Below are 21,595 nucleotides of genomic sequence, written 5' to 3'. Positions count from 1 at the left end.
CATGTGGAGGACCACACATGATGCACAGGGACTTACTAATGAGAATTACAATTCTGCAATTATTGAAAACGATTTATTAAAGATAAAAGACAAAAGCTTTCTTTTTGAAAATGTGTATTGAATATCGGCAGCCATCCATCCATGCATCCAGTTTTATTCTACTGTGCATACTGAACTTTAGAGCATTCGTACCACCGACTTTTTTTAAATGACTTCCATCGTTAACATATTCACACCAGGGCTTATCGATAACTTATGAGTTTGTGTGTAGTTGAACATGGCTGACCATCTTTACTACCATCTCCTCACCACCTTATATTATGTTGACGAGGTAAACGAGCCAATTAGAAGAGATATGTGATATAAAACGTAGACACATGTTAAATACTTTATAAGTGAGAAATAAATATGTTTCGGCCAAGTTAACAGGCTCTTTTTTTCCCCTCTCATCAGTTTAACAAACAGAATGTAAGCTAGCCTGTTAAAAGAAGGTGTACTGAAGACAAACATGTTGAACAATAGAATATGGGCGAGCTAGACGAGCCGGTCTTTGAAAATGGCTGCTACATATCACATGTTCTACTGTACACACTGATACTGTTAATAATGCTATAACTGCATATATCCTTCGTACTCATATCCACCCTTTACTGTCTACTATATTTCATATTTGTATTACCTCTCGACAGATGTACTTTACTGCTTTTTGAACTTCATTGTCTTATAGATCTGTGTCTTACTATAACCCCCCCTCCTGTTCATAATGTTGAGGTTATTAAATGATCCCCTCCTGGGTTCTGTGCAAAAACGTGTTCGGGCTTTTTTTTTTAGGCTCAAATGAGGCTTCAGCAGCAGTCCAAGTTAAATAAATACCTTCCAAAGTTACAACCAAACGGGGAAATACAAAGAGGGAATTCTACACAAGTACTGTAGCTTTGGAGTATTCACTTAATCTGTCTGACTCAGACTGCTGAAGCCTCATATGAGCTTCAGATTAACTGGATTCTGTCCCCCATTAATCACATTGAAAATGCATTAGAATGGGATCCCTTATTGGCAGGTATGCAAAGGGAGAATGATAGCAGCAAGCAAAACCTGCTTCAATATCCACATGGACACCTGACTATTATCTGAAGACAGACCTGAACAAATTGTAAACCTTTAACTACGTGTTATTAAAACATATTTTACCAGCAGGTAAATCCTAAAATAAAACCGCATTTTCGTAACACTTGTGATAAATGACTGCAACAAAATACACTAGCTGCTCATCCACAGACAAAAAAAAGTGATTTGATTTATGATGCTTAGAAATGTATTCAGATTCAATTTGACATTAATTCAAGGTTGAAACCTGATGTATAATTGCCAGACTGGGGGTGCATTTGCATTGGAAATTAGTAGTGGTGGAGTAAATTCCCATTTAGCATCTCCATTATATCTGTGTGTGTGTGTGTGTGTGTGTGTTACGGGGATGCTGTCTCCTGTTGTTCCCACACACTGTCATGGGCGGCTGAAGACATTTAAATAGTCAATTAGAAACTCCACCGTTGTAATTTCTCTGTGGAATTCCAGCCACTTATTCATATAGGATATGAAAACTCATATCTCCACTTCAGATTATACATACTGCTACTGACCCATCAGGCATGAACTGCCTAGATATAGAAAGTAATGTATCATGGGTTTTTTGCCTCTGTATCATTAGAAGTTAATACGACGGATGGAAATGGAACCAGACAAGATCGGGAACCAGAGCTCCATACTAGGTATGAGAAGAGGAAGCCACCACACGCCCGTATACTAAGTACTGTCATGGTGGTGGTAGAGATTCTCATTAAAATCTCAATTAAACACAAACGCTTCCAAACAACCATGGTTCAGTGCAAGACTAATTTGTTTCTAGATAAACAGACATCTCACTGTGCCATTTACAAATGGCCCAATTAAAAAGGGAGCCCCCCCACCCCCCAAACACACACACGCAGAAAATTAAAATAAATAAATCATCTATCTATGAGTGCTTTTACTTTCTGCTCCAAAATGTCCACTTAAATGCAATGCCATCTCCTTTCTATCAGCTTTTTCTGTTAGTAGTTCCTAATCACACTAATTGCCCCATTAATTACGCGCTCATAAAAGGGTCCCTTGAGGAGCTAATTAAGCATATTGTCATAATTAATAACCCAGTCATGTAATCACTTCCTCACTGTTCCTTCAACTATCGATTGGACAAACACTACCTTTGCACGGCTGCCTGAGAACCCGTTATTGGGTGCCTTGGGTTTGTTGGAGCATAAAACTCCATCTGTTGTGTTTGCTCCAAATGTTCAGGGAAATTCGTCACAATATATGGAGCCAATAAGACTGACATTACTGTTAAACCCAAAGTGAACACGTGTCGCCTGCATCTAAAACCAACAGCCGGGTTACAACTGAAACACCTGCTCATATATTAGCAGCGTGCCAGAGTGCAGATCCAGTCGAGATCTCGGTTCATAACAACAAACAGGTTTTTTTTACTGGTGCACTGGATATTCTCACATAATGCTTAATATCAAATTCTTTAGTGTTTTTTTCATCTTTTATGAATCTTAAAAAAGCAACACATTATCACTCCCAACTAGTCAAATAGCGACGCTTTGTCAGCGGCCCTACACTTCAAATGATGCTTATGGTACCACTTTAGCATCATGGACTGTAGATGCTGTCAAAGTGACGTTCCCCATTGGTTTGGAAGCCTCGAGTTTGGCATTTTAGTCCTCAACATCTTTGTTTTTTGGAACCCGATGTGACTCGAGAGGATGGAGATAAGAACAACCAAACGCTGAATAAGCCATTTTTAGGCAACCAAAATGTTTACTGAGGTAATAAATCAAGCGAGAAGTAGAGTCATTGTCTCACAGACACTCCGACTTCTTTTTGCCACCAGAGGAGTCGCCCCCCTCCCCCGCCCGATGGATATAAGAAACAAAGCAAGATTAAGGCACTTCCACATTGGCCTCACTTTTCAGTGAAAATGGTTTGTAAAAAGAGATTTAAACTCTGCTACTGCTGCTTCTACAACTACAAATATCCGTGCTCCTGCTACTAATGCCACTTTGCATTATTTAAACCATAAATGTAGCCATACATAGGTTTATTTTTGGCCTTGTTTACCCGTCTCTCCCCTCTTGAGCTACAGTGACTCAGCAACACTGTTTAAGTACCTGCATTTCAACACTCTCCTCCGTCTTGTCTTTTTTTCCGTTCTTTCTTGTTGTGATCCGCTGAGTCAGTGGAGAGCATCAAGAACAAGCTCAATGTTCTGCCATTTGTTTGGACTTAGGTCTTTGGAGACTAGACCAGCAGCCACCTCTGACCACTCTGCAGCCCCGGTCCACAAGCTAACGATGACCCCCGAACCATGCGGGTCAGGACTTTGGCAGTGATCCATATCCAAAGTATGGGAAAGTTATATTCACTACTTCTGTTATTGTTTTAGTAAACCAGGGTGTCAGAGATTGGATCTGAGCTGTTGTTAAAGAAGACCAATCCAAACTAATAAACATATAAGTTGTAATTTAAATGATTTGATTTTACAGCGTTTAGCTTCTCTCCTACATGGTAAGGAAATAAAGTGTGAATTTGATTATAGTGGACTAGATAAGTCAGCCAAAGGTTTTGATGTATTCCTTTAATATCAACAAGGGAATACAGCCTCAGGTTTAAACATGCTATTATTTTCTAAGGTCCACCCTTCCAAAACTGGTCAATTACAGCTGCTCAGCTTTCAGGCACCGCCAATATTAATATTAGCATTCATGTTGGGTGCCGGGGGGAGTTAAATTGATAGCTAAATGCAGCTTTATACAGTGTTTGGAGCAAAGTAGTTGTACTGTAGGCAGGTAATAAGACGGGCTGGCAGAAGTAGCAGGGTTAGGGATCGAGGGAAAGAAAGAAAAGAAAAAAATCTGGATCAGTGCTGTGTGGAGTCGACCAGTACAGCCCTCAGGGAAATCAAGTCCGTGCTCTCCGACACTCAGCACGGCATTGAGACGCAGTGGGGGGGGTTAAAGGGTGGGTGGTGTGGAAGGGGAAATGCTAGAGCCAAAAGCCACCGTTATACTCTGGATTAACTACCCGACACAGGAGCCATGCGGCCTGAGACATGGAGGCAAACTGCGCACAGCAGAGGTGAAAACGCAACAAATGCAAGATTGATGAGGTAGGAGCCAATGTAGGTGGTGTGTCGCTGGAATTAGCCACACTGACAATAACATTAGAGGAGAGAGATACCTCCCTCGTGCACGTTTTATGGGGCAATAGAGAGGATATACAGAGGACAGGGGCTTATATTGTAAAGACTGCCCAGAGCTGGGAGAATTTGGGCGGGGCTACTGGTGTAAATCAGGGAAGAACCAGCACAGGAGAATGCACCGGATTATTGCACTGGTCTGTCTTTACTGCACAATCTGTGCAAGTGTCTTGTGTGTAATCAGGCCATACATTTATGGGTTGGAATAAAAAACGGGGGAAAAAAGGGTAGAGTGGCCATTTAAGGCTGAGAACCAAGGTAGTGTGTAAAAATCTCCTTTTGTACAGAGAGACCATTGTTAAACTTGAAAAACATGTTTTTACCTCTCTGAGTAACAATTGAAGCTAGCCCCCAGGTAAACATTGTTAGCTCTGTCAGCACTCTTGTCATTGTCTGCACTGTTACCGCCGTTACTGCAAGTTGCTGGCTCAGCTGTCACCATCTGGAAAGCCGTTGAGAGGCAAAAGGGTCCTAATCTCGTATTTAGCACCTCTAACACAACATTAGTATCAGCCTGAAACATGTAGCAATCACATACTAGTTGTTTTTATCTCCATCTCTTAATGAGAAATTAATAAAATTGGACAAAAAACTGATTTTGATGCCACTCCTGACTTGTTTTCCTTATAATTATCAGTCAACCTTTTAAAAACTGAGCAATCCTTGATTTGAAGTTGTCGGAAATGTGGCATCCTCTGTGGGACAGTGTCACTAATAGCAAGAACAGTGGATTACACACTGTATAGAGTATACTCACAGACACATGAAATCAATGTCATTTGATTTCCTCTGTTGATTCACAGGAGAGATAATTGCCATCAATCCTTATTTTAGAACATGGATGTCATTAGTAATTATGGGCATAAAGCTAAAAAAAAGTGTTAAACATATCTTTGATCATTACTGTTTGTCGAAGTCTGTCTGTGATGGACGTCTGCTTCCCCCACTCACCATCGCAGCCTCGTTCCACCTGACCCACCCTGTGGAGGGCATCTGCAATCAGGTCAGGGAGTCTCCCGTTCAGGTCCACGGAGGCCAGGCAGCCCTGGTATCCGTCCCGGGATGCAATCAGCTTGGGCAGATTGCTGTACATATTCTTTGTCACGCCACCGATGTACAGCTCCCCTGCAGAACACACACAAAGAAACCACCTGTGAGGATTTTCTGATTTTTTACAGATTCACATACATTCTGATAATATAGAGAGTTAAATATATTCAGACAATAACCACTTTCATTTAAGACCTCTTTCAACAGACACAACAACATTAATTAAACATTTAAATGGCAGGGTGCAGAAGCAGGTGACATACTGTAAATCACAAGGTCGGTCAGTCAATACATATTTCAACCACTGCTGCACAGCAAATGTAAAACTGCATCTGTAATATGATCTTACAAATGAGCTTCATCCACCATGGACAAACGATGACATGGAAATCTAAAAGCTAAAAAAAGGTGTAGCGCCGTCACCCAATATATTGGGAAGATGTTGTTTGGCATCGGACAACTTTATGTGGGGAAAGCTCCATTAGCAAAGGTTAGCTAGAACAAAGCCCAGAAATGAAATACAACGTAAAAAGAAGCAAAAAGAACACGAAACTAATGAAAGTTGGAAGCCTCCCAGAACTCATCTCCCGCTACACCAGTGAATGACATGTGACCTCCTCTGCCTCACCAAACTGGAACCTACCACATGACCAGGTAAGCAGAAGGGGAGCTAAACCAAAAGCAAGCATCAAAATCATACAAAATTATGAATAAACTTAGTCAGAGTTTTGAGGTACTGCTGACATCACAATTTATCTATGGACACACACACCCACCAATTAGGACACCAAACGTAAGATGATGTAATCTCTAGCAGAACTATCTTTCTACATGTACACAGGGCCCAGCCCCTCCCTGCTAAGAGGACACAATGAGGCACACCTGGTTGCACTTTCCCTGATTGAGCTGCTGAACATCAAAGGGAGAAGAGTAACCTCTCCACAGTGGGAGAAAGTCAAGTTATGAACCTTCACAGTCTGCTTGCATATTAAACACACACTCTAAACACAATTCTACACAAACTCAAATAAACAACTAAAAGAATGTCCGCAATATCACTCTTTTTTCGCCATTGCTGAGCCGACCACACACACTCCGGTAGGCGCTAATAAGAAGCTAAATGCTAACACGGAAAACCGAAATAGCAGAAAACACGCCAATAACACACTGATTCCAAAGATACCTTCACTAGTTATCTACGTGAAACCACCACAGAGCTGTGCGCAAACAAGCACCAGAACAACAAACCGCTTCACCGCTAATATTTCATAAACGCCTTACCTTTGTGCCGTTTTGATGTAAACAAAGGCATATTTCCCGGATCCTACTGTTCTATCAACATCCTGTGGCGGCTCTGAACTGTTTCCTGAAGACATTGAGATCAATCTAACTAGGGTAACTAACATTTGACCTATTTCAGTTTTGGCCAATGGGTTTGACCCATGGGGGCGCAAATCGCCCAATCACAGGCTTTAGTAAGGTTCAAATACATCACGTAAAACTCAAATTAATTTCTCAGGCATACTTCACTCTATCAAAGCAAATTGTTTTTTTAAAAGGACTGCTGACATCATGTGATATGATTTGGGAGAGTTTAAGCCAGCTTCTGCATCATTTCAAATCAATAAAAGTGCTTTTTAGGTTAAAAAAAAAGTCGAACCTGAACATTTCAATTTGAGCTGTGTGTAACATTCGTCCAGCATTTACCAGAAACATATACAATGATATGTACACATCTTAACAAAGCTCACATTTATTTGTGTTACTATGCCATTTAAATTATTCAAATAGACCTTGTAGTTAGCGAGATAAGCCCCTTTGCGTAAGGGTAGGACATTTTCGAGCACAGGGCTAAAAATAGTCCTAGGGTTCAAGAGGTTAATGTCTCCATATATACTCTAAACACAATATACATATATAATGTGTGCTAGTAAGTCATGTTAGTTAAAACTCCCTGTTATCACAGATCAAATATTAAGAAACTTGTTCTTAAGTAAAAAACAGGAGAGAAAAAAACTCTAGATCAGACTCAGAAAATGGATCAACATAAAATAAATCACACTTGCCTCTCAGGGCTTCTGTAGGAGCTCTAAGATGTGATGATCTCTCTTTTGATTATGTAGCACTTTTACGTATACACACTCAATATCAATGAACTTGAAAACAACAAATTTCAATTTACAGAGAGTGGGGAAGCGAGCCGATCCACGAGGGGCCGAGATCTTAGTGACATAAATGTCTCTTCACAATATATCTTAACACTGTACACAGCACTGTCTGTGATTCACCTGCTCAATATCAGTGTTGTTCTCCACCAAATGAGCAGGTCTTTGACTCATTTGTGGCTGTACTCTGTTCCTTTCAATAACAGCATGTGTTTCTAGAGTATGTTTGTCGTTGATCGACTGTGAAGGTGTGTGTGCAGGTAGATGACAGTACACGTTACACCAAGACATGGAGAATTGACAGTTTAAAGCCGAGCGGAGTGAACGCTGGGTGGAATGCTCCTGAGACGTCCCCTGACAAAATGCCTGTCATTGCAGGGACGCTCATGAAGTGTTTTGAAGAACATAGGATTTAAAGACGGTTGACATGAATAGATTGTTCAGCATCAAAACTGGCGCCTTGGAAACAATATGTGAAGCTCCTGTCCATACACTCTTCTGGGAGAAGATCAGAATAATACACAGCACCACTTTCAGCACGTAGGAAGCAGCGATTGAGAATCCTCAGCCGGATGATGAAGCCGAGTTCTGGGATATCTCAGCGCTCAAGCACAATTAATGTCTCTTTACATTACAACTTAAAAGGAAAAATCTATCCACACTTAAGCCAAGTTGCCCCTCCTCTCAGCCCTCTCTGTTCTGCAGAGTTGTGAGGGAAATGCAAGTGAGATGATGAAAAACACAAAGAGGCCTTTGATGTAAGTGCATGTGAATAAACACGGTTTGAAATGCCCCGGGCTTTTCTGATCATCAGATCTCCTACTTTATCTTTAAGTAGGCACAAAATGAACATCCAGCAAAACCCTTTTCACAGAGTGGGGAGATCACGCTACAAAGATAGGACCATCAGAAAGACGAAAAGAATGACAGTTTTGCAGCTGAAAACTAGAACCTTCAACTTTGGCACTTTGAGAAGCAATGAGCCACGAGGTCAATTATATGTGGACTCTGTGTAATGGAATGAGTCAATGATGTTTGCCAACTCCTCTCTGGAATTAATGAGCACTTGACACTTCATATTTCCCAGCTGGGGCTCCCGGGCATTACAATCAATACAAAAAATTCATTAGCTGTCCGGCTGAGTGATGTCCTGAAATCGCGGGCTGTAAAGAACCATTTAGCAAATATGAAATTATCGCAATGAAGTTAATCTCCAAAGAACAAACCGCGCATTTGCTGCAGAAGTGAACAGCATGCTTGAGATCCCACTGGCTGACTGTGCAACTGCGGCGGACGAGAGAGGAGTGAGGGGCTGCGCCAGATGTACTGTAAAGGAAATTAGTCATGCAACTTTTGTTTCCCTTCAGTGGAGTAAAGACGACAGCAGATGAATAAATATGCAGCACGCATACACTCTCCCACCCACTCGCTCAGAGAACCGGGCTCCCTTTGTGTTCACTTTGGCGTTGAACACTTTCATTTGAATTACAGATTACTTTGGTAAAGTTTTGACTTCCTTGTTCATTTGGGCCAGTGTGTATCGCCGAATACATTACAGCTCGGATATTACGAATTTGGTAATATTCCGAATGGAGCATTCTCTGATTCAGACATGTGGGATATTATTCTGGTTTTAGGAGCGTTGTTTGGACAGTGCATACAGTGCATTCAGGATATGTGTCACAATTAGGTTTCATTCCCACAATTTGCAATACACTGTCCTCCCAGACAGAGACTGAGTCCTGGTTTGGCTCTGGGGTCCCAGCAGTGATGAATGCCTCAGCTGCTGCAGATGCTCAGAGCGATTGACAAGATGGGACCAATTACAGCCTCCCAGGCTCCACAGCTCTATGGTTACCATAATGACCTCTCAGGGGCCGATGGGAGATGTTGGGAAGCTATGATATGGCTTCAGAGGGTTTTAAAGTGAAATATATATATATATGTATACGCATACAGTACATATATTAGATTGTGGTTTCACACTGTGTGAAAACCTAATTTTCTAGTTTTGCTGATCCGCAAATGTGTTCTGTGAGTCATCATGGAGCTGGATGGCCTTAGGACCCATGGTGGCCTTTCACACTGTGTCCTTTGATTTCTAGCAAACAGACACACTGACTGAAAATGTATTGATCTTGATACCTTAACAGTTTACTTTCTTAAAGGTGCAATGGGCAACTTCCTTGTCTGTGTTATATGTATTATTTGGTTCGAAAAACTTGCCGCTGCCAGACAAGAGACAACCGCATAGCTACAACTTATCTTTTCTTTTTGTTTGAGCTATCTGCAAGGGGAATTTACTTCATGGGTGTGAGACCCATGGCACCCAATTAGTGTTTAAAGCACTTCAGTTTTGTTTCTTTCGGTCATGGAAAAGTTGACTCTGTTGGCGTTCATGTTTGAATCAGTTTAAGCTCGTCATTCGAGACTTTGTGGACTCAAAACAAATCCTGTAATTCATCCTTGCCTGTAATTGGCTGGCAGGCAAAGTGACTGTTTCAGTATTCCTCCATGTCTAGCAATACTGTGGCATCATCTATATCCATCACCAGGATTAGTTTGATCACGGGAACGGGCCATGAACGCACCACGCCTGGTCTCATCTCTACACGGTGATCAGCTCCCTTTTGCCAATTCCCCAGCAAACACCACGCCGACCATTAACTTTCATTAAATGCTCTATTAACAACCACTGCCTCCCTTTCGAGGCCTCACTCTCTTCACTCTCTGTTGCTTGTGTTGCCTCACCCTCATGCTGGCTCTAATTGACGAAGATTGAATGATTGAACACACACACACACACACTCACACACATGCTGTGGGGCTGTGCAAATGAATGGCGGTGTGTGTTTTTTTAGGCAGGGCTGGGACAATGGCAGCCAGCAGGAAGATGCGGGGATTGTGTGATTGCTAATTACAGAGGCAGTTTCGATCGGCAAAGACGACGCCACAACAAGACGATCGGCTCAGAGAATAAATGTTGACACTGCTTGCGAGTTAATTGCTGATGCTAAATCATAAGTTGTATAATTACGCTGTGTCTCTGTGTTGTGGTTGTGTGTATGCAAAACCACATGGTATAGCAAGAGATGTTTTGAATTCCTCACAGGATAAAGATTGAAGGCGACTAAAGCCGTAATTATTAGATACTGTAGTGACACGTGTTCACTAACAGGTGCTGGCTCTCTCTCTGTTCTATGGTAACCACAGGTGGTGTAATGCATCGTCAGTATCTCTTTCACTGTCAGCGGCTAAGTGAGGGAGAGCAATCTGTAAACAGAGGGACTGGGAACAATGAGTGAAAATGTAACATTTAACACTTACAGTGATGCCAAATTGACACGTATCACAAATGAAGCAATGAGTCATCAATATTCAAATCTTTGCTTTCTCATGATGAAGAGTGTTTAGGTGGTAGTACATTGACCGAGATGGCACAGCTACTGTATGTTGTATGACAACAAGAGAGAAATGAATTGCGTTATTGACCCGATACTTTCAAAGCAATTATTACTGTGCCCGCCTGACAACTGTTCATAAGCAATAATGAGACAACATCAACATGTGCTGAGCGTTTGATTCACAATAGGTTATTATTGAGTGCATCAATGGAGAATCATTTCTGATTCACGAGGGCATGTCATTTCTATATAAACACATCTAAAACACCATTTATCAATCCCTATTAATCGGTGTGCAAAGTCACTTTGTTATGTAAAACACAAACTGGACACCTACACCTCATCCATATATGTTCGTCTAATAGGACATCTTGTCATGCATCGTCTCTTAACTACGGAAGCCCTTAGAGGCAAAAGAGAGAAAACATATTTCACAGGAATAACCTTTATGTTTTTTGAAAGGGGAAAGGGGGAAAGGGAACAAAGATTTGCCAGGATCATTTTTCTAAGTTACTTTTTTTGTCATCTGTGAAAACAGGTGGGAATAAAGTTCTGGGATGTGAAAAACCAATATTAAATAGAAGTGTTTGTTGTATGTCATTTAAACCACAAGAGGCTGGAGTGCACCTCTACCCTATGTACTGTACATAATAGCACTAAAAGCTTCAGGTTTTCTTCTAGATGACTTTTAATTAACACAACTGGCGAACACAATATTTGCAGGTTGTATTCAGCATACATGGATTTGTTTTCCCCACTTGCCTCTCAGGGTTTCCGTATTTAAATGATTGCAACATGATAGTCTTTCCAAAGGAATCCAATCGACTGCAGAACAGTTGAAATTCAGTTTTATAGTTTTATCCAGCGGCAGAATGTAACCGGTGTAGAGTGTAGTTCAGTGTAAATGATATTAATACCATTACCAGAGATCACACTACAGGCTTTGTTCATATAGTAATCAGGAACAGCATTATTATTGGATTTGTCCTTCCCATCAGTCCAGTGCTATGTCTAAGCAGCTGCACATGCAGGTTTTAAACCCCCTGATGGCCTGCTTTACATATGGAATGTCTCCTAGCTGCTCTATAATCATTCACGGTATAGTACAGCTGCGACTTACCCATATTTTCCCTACATACATGTATAGCTACATTAGTGTAAAGGAAGATTCCTGAATTCATCACTTCTAAATCGAGAACTGAGCACAAAGCGTGCAACAGTTTGCCCCCATGACGTCGTTTCATTAACCCCAACGCCATCAGTCAGCGTGTAGGGCCTTGAGAGGGGCTCTGAATATGTGCCGGTGCTTGCTGGTGACAATTTCTGAAAGATTGTGTAGTGACAGAGACAGGCATCATTACACACTTTCATGCTTCCATTCTCCCTCGATGAAATGTCACTCCGTATTGAGTGTCCTTTCGCTTTGCCTTGGCGGCGTGCTCTCCCTTCCACTGCACTTGAGTTTTTCTCACTTTGCTCTGCCACTATCTTTTAGTCTCCAGCTCCCTCACATGTGTGTTCATCTCCTTGCCCTGTCCTTTTCCACCCTCGCTCTCGGCACTCACAATATCCTCACCTCGTCTTTCCTTCATCTCCCCCTCCTACCCCTCTCTCTTTGCTTGACTCCATGGTTGACCCTGGCCTGGTTTTAATGCTGGCGGAAGTTGAATGTACGCAGACTGCACTTTTGACTCGGTGAATCCGTCGGGTGACACTTTCTGGTCCCCCGAAGCTGAATCAGTATCCGACAGTGGGCTCACAGCTATGAAGGTACTCCATCTAAATTGGTTTGATCTAATCTAAATTATTGTCTGACTCAGCTGTGAGTCAGACAGTGTACCACCCATAGACGGCAGTTATTCTATCAATCACTGTCCAACTCCAATCTGTCTATGATGCTTCAAAAAGAGCTCTCATGAGATCTATGTGAGCTGGATTTTCCCTTTGATTGAGCAAATAAAAAAACATGTCGGTCTTTAGTTATCTAAAGATTTCAACCACTATTAATCAATCGTTCTAAGAAGATGAAGAAGGGGATCTGTGAATGTGGAAAATAAACACACAGACCCATGACAATATCACATTTATCAGGGGGCATTATTCCTGGTTTGGCCTCTGCCAGGTAGTGCGGCCAATGAGGCCCAAAGGATTTGTGACCGATGAGAGACAAAAACAGTCCCACACGACTAGCAAAGACTGAATGCGCTAAATTTACTTTTATTATTCGTTTGTGTAATTGTGAAATCAAACAACAGTAAGAGGAGGGCTGGGGGGATATTAGAGCCTTTCTTGTGTTGAATCCCAGTCAATTTCCAACATTTGTGACTTTCATTGATTTCTCTATCTTTTATCTATTACCATTTGTTTCCCCTCACAAACCACATGTTGTACATTAACAGGACAGTTTGTGGTGTCTGTCTGTACTAATTATCTGTATTTTTCTGTTCTGTTGGTTCCTTTTCTTCCTTGTTTATTCACCTAACAGAAACAAATAGACCATCCACATATTACCTCGCGGTTATTAAAAAGCAGGATTCTTCCTTTGGCCCGTCTGGAGAGAGATTATGAATACATCATTACAGGGTGGAGGGTTTAACTGCCATCTTCTTTCCTGGTCTTTTGTTTGCATGGAGACAAATCGCATGACGTCTACGTCTATTGTTTGTTTGCCTTTCCACATATACAGATTATGATTATGATTTGTACTGTTTTATGTCACATTCTTGTTATGAGTTTTACAAACAGCTAGCAAATCAAACAGCTAGTCACACAAACAATTCAGTAAACGTAATACATCAATACAACTGTTTTAAATATAATAATCTGAACACCTCGTACTAATAATAATGATATACATAGTAATGAAGACTGCAACTAAAAATCATTTGTGTTATTGATTATTTTTTTGATTAGCTGATTGTGAGTTTTACTTGATAATAGATTTATTTATGCAATTAATTTACCATTAAAATGGAGGTTGTTGTGGTTAATTTGTGGGCAATCGACCATTCTTTTAAATTCTGCACTAATTAACATTATGCTGCAATTTATTTCAGTTTTATATATTTTCCTTTTGTGGAAACTGAATTTAGTGGAGTTATTTGAGAAGTTGAGTCTGCAGAGAAGAGAGCATTGAGCATAAACTGTACACGCATGCCACCGTGTGCAGACACAGCCACACAAATACACTCTGCCAGAGAAACGCTGACTCTATCTCAGCTCCACCTCTGGCGACGCAGCTGGCTTTCTGATGAACGGGAGAGATGAGAGGTAGGAGGGAGAGGGGGGTGGCCAAAGCTCTGAGTAATGCCAAAGTGCATTGCAATGTAAGACAGGTCAGTGTGAGAAAAAAAAAAAGCTACAACACACTGCTCTATTGCAGCACTCAAGCCACCTAGCCCATCATTTATTGAGAGAGCTCTGACACTGAGCAGGAAAATAGAGGGGATGGAGAAGAACATAGGAGGGAAATAAAAGGAAAAGGAGGCAAAGAGTCTGGAAGGCGAGGTGAGGCTTTAAAGTACTGCGTAAAGGACCAATAGGTTTAAGCTGATTTATATCTACAACTTAACACGGCCTTTGCTGTTGGCATATAGACGTATAAACAACGTTCAAGTGACCACACAAGTGACTAAGAGGTGGCTTATGACTAAATCAGCCAGAAGCAGTTCAAACAGACATTATCATCAGATTCTTTTATTTATGATGGCCTTTGAACATCTCATGTATGACTAACGCTTGTGTCGGGAAAGTCAACTAAATCAGCGTTTTAAAATTGTGACATTTCATCAAAATCATTTTATTCTACATGGCTCATTTAAAATGGGTCCAAAAATAAACCGTTTGCACAAATCCTGTGAAAAGCATTAAGTCCAGCTCTCCTCAGTGCAATTTGGAAGCCATGACTGTAGCATGTGGAACTATTGGCTTTTTTCTAATATCTAAAACTGGTTGGGACTAACATTTTGGACATACAGATTCATAAAAGGAAATCAACTTGCATTTAGTTTATTTCTTTTGGGCATTATAGCTGTTATTCATTGATGAGTTCTGTCTTCTAGCCACCCTCCGATGCAGGGGTGCCAGAAGAAATTGCTCGAGACACTTATGCTCTCTGACGTGAGATACAAATCCAGTTATGCTGCGTGTGATTTGTTTAGTTGTTATTATGCAAATAGGTTCAGGCGCAGCATCTTTATTACATTGCCTCTTCCCTACACCTGGTGCAAACTCAAGCAGTGTTAAAGAGGGAATTGAATAAAGTACGCATGTTGTACACACAGGTGTGGGCGTGAGTACTTAAACTGGCATTTCTCACTTCTCTTCCCAATAACATCCGATTTCAGCCGAAACCTCACATCCACATCCACTTCACTGATCGTCCCACCCACATTTTGAGCTAACAAGTCTCAAGGGAACACGAGTATCTCCCTGTATAAACAGAAAATAACCAAAGTAAACATGTTCTGCCATTTCAATATGTTTGAAACTATTTTTAGAAAGTCTACAAGTGTGTTCTTTTCTCAATGTTACTGATCGGCCTGTGGGTCTCAAGATACCGAAACCTTTTAAGTACAGGGGACTTATACTAGCCAAAATTAGAGATGCAAAATACTACCTGGTTTTCTTTTTTTTGTGAGATATTTATTGTGTTTGTCCATAAACCATGGGGGATAAAACACACACACACACTATCTTGGCTGAAAAGACACATTCTAGCTAAATGGAAGGAGCGTAGGTGGCTCCACAATGTGTGTGAGGGTGACGGGCTCGGACACCAATAAAATAAACATGGCCCCGGTATACAGCACACCTCTTTAAGTCTTCATCTCTGGGTCATTAAAGACTATAAAACTGCTGAAAGTGAAAGTAGCAGATGAAAACATATCTTGTTGGCCAAAAAAGTCTGTCTTTGTATTGAAGACAGCGACCTTCATGGATTTTTTTCCACTGAATTCAATACGGAGGTTTCATGGACCCAGCACCTAATGGCCATTAGAAAAGCTGAAGGTCAGACACATCCACAATGGTTGCAGCTGTGGTGGTTTCTGCTTGGTTTATACATTATGCTGTTTAATAGGACCTTGAATCATTTTAACAACGAAAGTCTCTAAAGCTACAACTGTATACTCTCCTTTAGGTCAAGAAGATGTATGAACAAAGATATGTAATCGGTGCCCTTCAGCAGAGCAGTCGCAGGATCTTACCTCCATTACCTTAAAACTATTTTCTGTCCTGTTTCCATGGAGGCTGAAATAGTAATAAATGGGCTTTTAATTCTTAGTGCTGAACAATATATTTCGTCCGTACGATACAACACTCCACCTTGTCCTTTACTTGATAGAACTGCACTGTCGCTCCAGAGATGAAGACTTTAAAGGCCATCCACGCTGACGTGGCATTATGTAGGAGGGCGGTAATAAGAAGCAAAAGAGAGAGGAGGAGAAGAGAGATGTATTCTTCTTACATAATGGAGTAGACCCTGGCATTGTGGTAATTATATTTCCTCTCACACACAATTCAATGGAAGGACAGGAAAACCCTCAGGATGCAATAATGCATGTGTATCGTCACAGGATGAATAGATTATGTTGAAGCGAGTCAGTGTTGCCTGTACAATAGCAAGGTCGAATGCAATAATACAGTACATATTGTAGAAAACGTATTAAATCATACAGTGCAGCATCTGTGTCAGAGTTTAAAGAGGTTAAATACATTTCCTTTTATCGGAAACTGTAGACACAATCCCCCTTTTTACCAAATACACAACATGCTACCTTGTCCTTGAGCAAAACACTGGATCTCTGCTCTGGGTGGCTGTTACTGTTGCACATATTGATCCTCTTGTAAAGTAGAGTAGCATAAGACAAACCCCCGTTGTAGAGTGGGGTAGCAAGGGGAATTTATCTATGTAGTAATATATTAACACTGCCATTCAATTACATTTAGAGCACCCCCAAAATAATGCAAAGTAGGTGGAAGCTGCTGATGGACACCAGCGGGGTGTACGCGGTATCTAGAAAGACCGTGGCAAGAGAGAAGAACTACTGAAGTCAGTGGATGGATGGATGGATGAAATGACAGACAGAGAGATGGTTGGAAGGACAGGTTGCTGGATGGATGGATGGATGGATTGAAGGATGACGGGTTGATGGATGGATGGAAAAATGGATGGATAAATATAAAGACAGATGGAAGGACGAGTTGATGGGTGGAACGATGGATGGATGATTGATGCACAGACGGATAGATGGATGGAAGGACAGATTGCTGGGTGGATGGATGGATGGATAGAAAGATGGCGGGTTGATGGATGATTGATGGATGGAACGATGGGTGGATGGGTTGGTGGATGGATGGATATAGCAGAAATAGCAGCATGATTTACCAACATGCTGCTTTGTTCAAGAAATTGTAAAATATATCATATTCTGGTCTTTCACATTAGTGTGATCAAATGAACTTAAGATAGAAATCCAGAAAGCATTCGGCTTTATGTGAATTGATTAACCCTTGGACGGCCTGTACTGACTATTGTGTGACCTCCAGGCCTTATCACTTGGAGAGTGCACACAAATAGACGAGCTAGGAGAACTAGTTTAGCTCGGCTTTATTAACCAGAAAGATGAAGAGAGAAATTATTTGGGGTGATCAAACAGCTAATCTTAATCTCACCGCTGGCAAGAGAAGAGCTTGTTCAAAAGTGTGCACCTGTTTGTCTTTCTCTCCGCCTCTCTCTCCCTTGCCAAACCGCTCCTCCATAGTGTGTTTCAATTTGTTCTGCCTTTAGTTGAAAAATGGAACATATTCAATGCCACCTCTTTACAGTTCTTCGCAAGTGTGCCTCATTAGGAAGCATCTTCAAAAGGAAGGGACAGGCACTGTTTGAATATTGCACGGCAAATTATTCCTCCTCTCTGCGTTTCCTCAACCTGAAAAAACAACTCTTCACTAGATTTATGTTACTGTTGTAGTTATTCCTCCTTTACCATCACCGGGTGTACAAATGAAATGAATATCTTTGACATTGTCATGTTCTTTGAAAGGTATTCCCCTATGGGCAACGGATGCATGTGTTTACTTCCTCTTCCACATGACCTCAACTTCAGCTTTTTTTTTGTATCTATGTGATAGCGAAAGGGGGGAGAGAGAGAGGGGGGGGGGGGGACAACAAGCAGGAAAGGGTCATAGGTCGCTCTACTTGGTAAGCTAACTGGACGACCCTCAACTTCAGCCTCACAGGGAAAATGTAAAATGCAAAATTCAACAGCACTACAACACCAGACAGCTGCTAAACATGCAGTGTTTTATTTCGTTAGCTCGCTTGATAATCTATAGCTCAGATTTTAAGAATTTGCATGTTACATTTGAAGCGTAGCAGAGATCAATCACTGCAATCAAATATATGTAATTCTTCCCAAAATGTGTGCACATTTGTAATGTTGTAATGCCATTATGAGTTGTGCACAGTACAGTTGTAATGTTGTTATGTTAATAGTGCAACAATGACTGAATGCCTTTACACACCGGGGAGAGTTTCTTTTTTCTTCGTATGATTAATTCGTAAAGACAATGTTTTTTGCCATGAGTACTTTCTAGCGGGGCATATATATATATATATATATATATATATATATATATATATATATATAAATGTACACTGTGTACAACACAGAGGTTCCATAGTTTGAACAGATGTGGCAAACGTCATTACTCCTTTCAACCTTGACAATGGCAGTGCAGACGAGACCCATTCATTCTGCTCTTACCTTTCACAATAAAAGCCCATAGATATATATGCGATATACACTCGGGCGGACAACCGGATGCTGTTCTGGGTCATTAGGATCCTCGTAGTTGGTCCTATGACCGTGAAAATCGATTCAAACTTTTTATTGAAAAACTGCTGCAATGTACAGCAGTGCCATCAATTGATAGAATACGTTGGAGGATACCGCGAAGGACACATGTTCTTAATGGCTTGTTGTAGTCAGAGGACATTCACTAATTAACATGAAGTGTCTTTGGTTTAAGGTGCCATGTGCAGCACTTGTGAATAATGATCAATATATCATCATTAAATCCATTGCGATACCTTGGCATGATGAGCATACACAAACAAAGACGACTAGGTTGTGTTCACCCAGAGTTGATGAAGACGTATCATGTAAACCCCTATTGCTCCCTGTCACAAAGAGCATGCTGCTCATTGTTCCTGCTTCCTTCCCTAGAGGAGGCTGATTGTCTTCTGGGTGATAACACTGAAGCCTCGAAACGAATATGGTAATTACTAACGCATCCTGGCAAGCATAAAGCACGTTTTAAACAGTTGAGTTGAAACATTTCACACCACAAATGTGAAATGAAGAAAGCAATACCTCATCAGACCCATGTGGCAAAATATCAGAAAGCGCTACTGAAACAGGCAAAGTAGCCCTTCACAATATGGAGCATAACAGGCTGTTTGACACGTTCCTGCAGAGACAATGAGATGAAGGAAATCCCTCCTTAGCTGTTGAATTTATTCAGTGATAATTAACTACATTTTTATTGGATCAAAGTGGCGCCAGGGGTGGGGTGTTGTTAACTGATAACAATTCATACTGTACTAAAAGAATTGACAAAATAAATAAAAACTGCAGCTTAGATTCTAACAAAGATTTTCTTTGCTTCCTCTGATGATGTATGCATTGACTGGAGACCAGTTTGCTTATTTCCGAGTAGAAGACGCTCCACTCTTACCGCCCTGTGAGCAGTGGCGGCTGGCCATTAGAGGGCTATGGGGCGTGGCCTCACCTTGAGCGCCCCTCCTTGAGCCAAAAAATAAATTATAATAATAAATCATACAAATTGTCAATATTTGTGTTTTTGAAATATGTAATGCACCTAGTAATATTTGTAAAATATGATATCTGCACAAAAGATATGCTTTTCCTGCACGTCCTCTCTGCCTGTCTACATGTCTCAGCTGAGCTGGGGCCATCTAGAAATGGCCCACAGGAGGCGGGTCTATGAAGCAGTTTAGCCAATTGCTGATTAAATATATAAATGAGTGACATACAATTTAGCCAATCAGCGTCCTCAAATAGATTCAGCTTGGGGCCAAAGCCGTTTGGCAGACTAGCGGGAAAGGGAAGCAGTACATGAAGCTTCTCTACTAGCTGTACCAGACAGGTTGGGCTAGCTGGATGCAGTCATGCTAATAACTTATTTAGCTTTTTAAAACAACGGGGACAGATCCAGCATGGACAGTTAGGGAGTGAGGGATGAGGAGGTAAGGAAACATGAGAAAACCAGGGCACACATGGAGTGACTCTGTCAAGATACCATATTAGGCAAAGTGAACATCTGTTCTTGTACACAGTTGTCCTCAGTCCCATCCGCTTAACGTGGTCATGGAGGCATCAACATTTAATTGAGATGGTAAATTAACAGTGAAAACTCATCATAGCTTAATTTAACATCAGGATTCCTAATTACACTTCATGTTTACTTCTCCTGATCTTTACCTCCTATAACAAGGTCCATAGGGGCATCTCAATAAATACACATGTTCTATTATATTATATTATATATATATATATATATATGTATGTGTGTGTTTTATATTATACTGAATATTATTATATGATATATATTATACTGTATATATATGTATTATACTGAATTCCCTGTGAGGGTGACAAAAATATGATGTCCTGACGTGTTTATCAAAGTGTCATTTACTGCTTTTTTGTGTTGGAATACATGTTAAATATTTAACTGCAAAGTAGTAATGAGTGTTCGATACCTTAATGGTTTTGATTAAATCATGTTTGATTGCATGGCCCTACCTAGAACATGTTCCACCAGCTGCCACTGCCTGTAACAGAGTAACAGAGCATCCAAAGAAATGTGTCCTGACCGAAGTGAGAACAAATTGACCCAAACAAGCAGTCCTAGTTTGATAAGGATGTACTATGCTAGTGATACATGTGTATGGAGTAAAGAACACTATCTCCCTCCACTCCATCTTCAACACTGAACAATGGCTTAAATCAGCTACGACTACGGCTGCACTCACATGTGCTGGTTCGTGTGTGTCATACTTCCACATTCAAACTAACAAGCACAAATTCAAAGTTCTAATAAAACCTAAACAGTTGTATCATATTTAGCTTGTGATTTAAGATAATTGTCTTGTATTTATAGTATCACATTTTACCATCCTGTGGCCCCTAATAGTATAAGCGGTTACAGATGATGTGTGGATGGATGTTTTACCATCATAGCAAATCGCATAGCAAATCCTCTCGGACATATTTGATAGGCCCTTTTTTAAACTGCGTGGCACTGTAGAAACCAACAAGGCTATTTCTTAGCAATAACTTTCTGTGTTCTGCAGGTTGTCATCAGTCTGACGAAGCCGTATCTTCTGGATGGTGTATGTTCAACGTGTCTTCTTCTGAGACTGGCATTCACTACACATAATTAAATCCACTCAGCGCTATCCTCAGGGACTGTGTGTGTGTGTGTGTGTGTGTGTGTGTGTGTGTGTGTGTGTGTGTGTGTGTGTGTGTGTGTGTATATGTGTGTGTATGTGTTTGTTCCCTCACCATACTTTAACTGACAAAGCTGACATTTGTTTGCCTGTCCAAAAACAAAGAGATGGAAGGCAGAGAGCACAAAACCCATTTTCC

At 40.9% G+C, this 21,595-nt stretch overlaps 1 protein-coding gene across 5 annotated transcripts in view; it reads right to left on the bottom strand.

Moving 5' to 3' along the window:
• nrxn2b (neurexin 2b) overlaps positions 1–21,595 on the bottom strand; it is a gene marked incomplete at both ends in the record, with an annotated part of 555,263 nt that overhangs the window by 265,409 nt on the left and 268,259 nt on the right. For all 5 annotated transcript variants that reach the window (XM_079184308.1, XM_079184309.1, XM_079184310.1 and 2 more), the window contains one exon: positions 5,249–5,422. In XM_079184308.1, the coding sequence (XP_079040434.1) occupies positions 5,249–5,422 (174 nt within the window). The remainder of the gene's footprint in view (positions 1–5,248; positions 5,423–21,595) is intronic.

This window comes from Pholis gunnellus (genome assembly GCF_910591455.1).
Source record: "Pholis gunnellus genome assembly, chromosome: 23".
Classification (NCBI taxonomy): Eukaryota; Metazoa; Chordata; class Actinopteri; order Perciformes; family Pholidae; genus Pholis; species Pholis gunnellus.
Note: the sequence above shows the minus strand (reverse complement) of the source record. Positions and strands in the feature narration are given on the sequence as shown.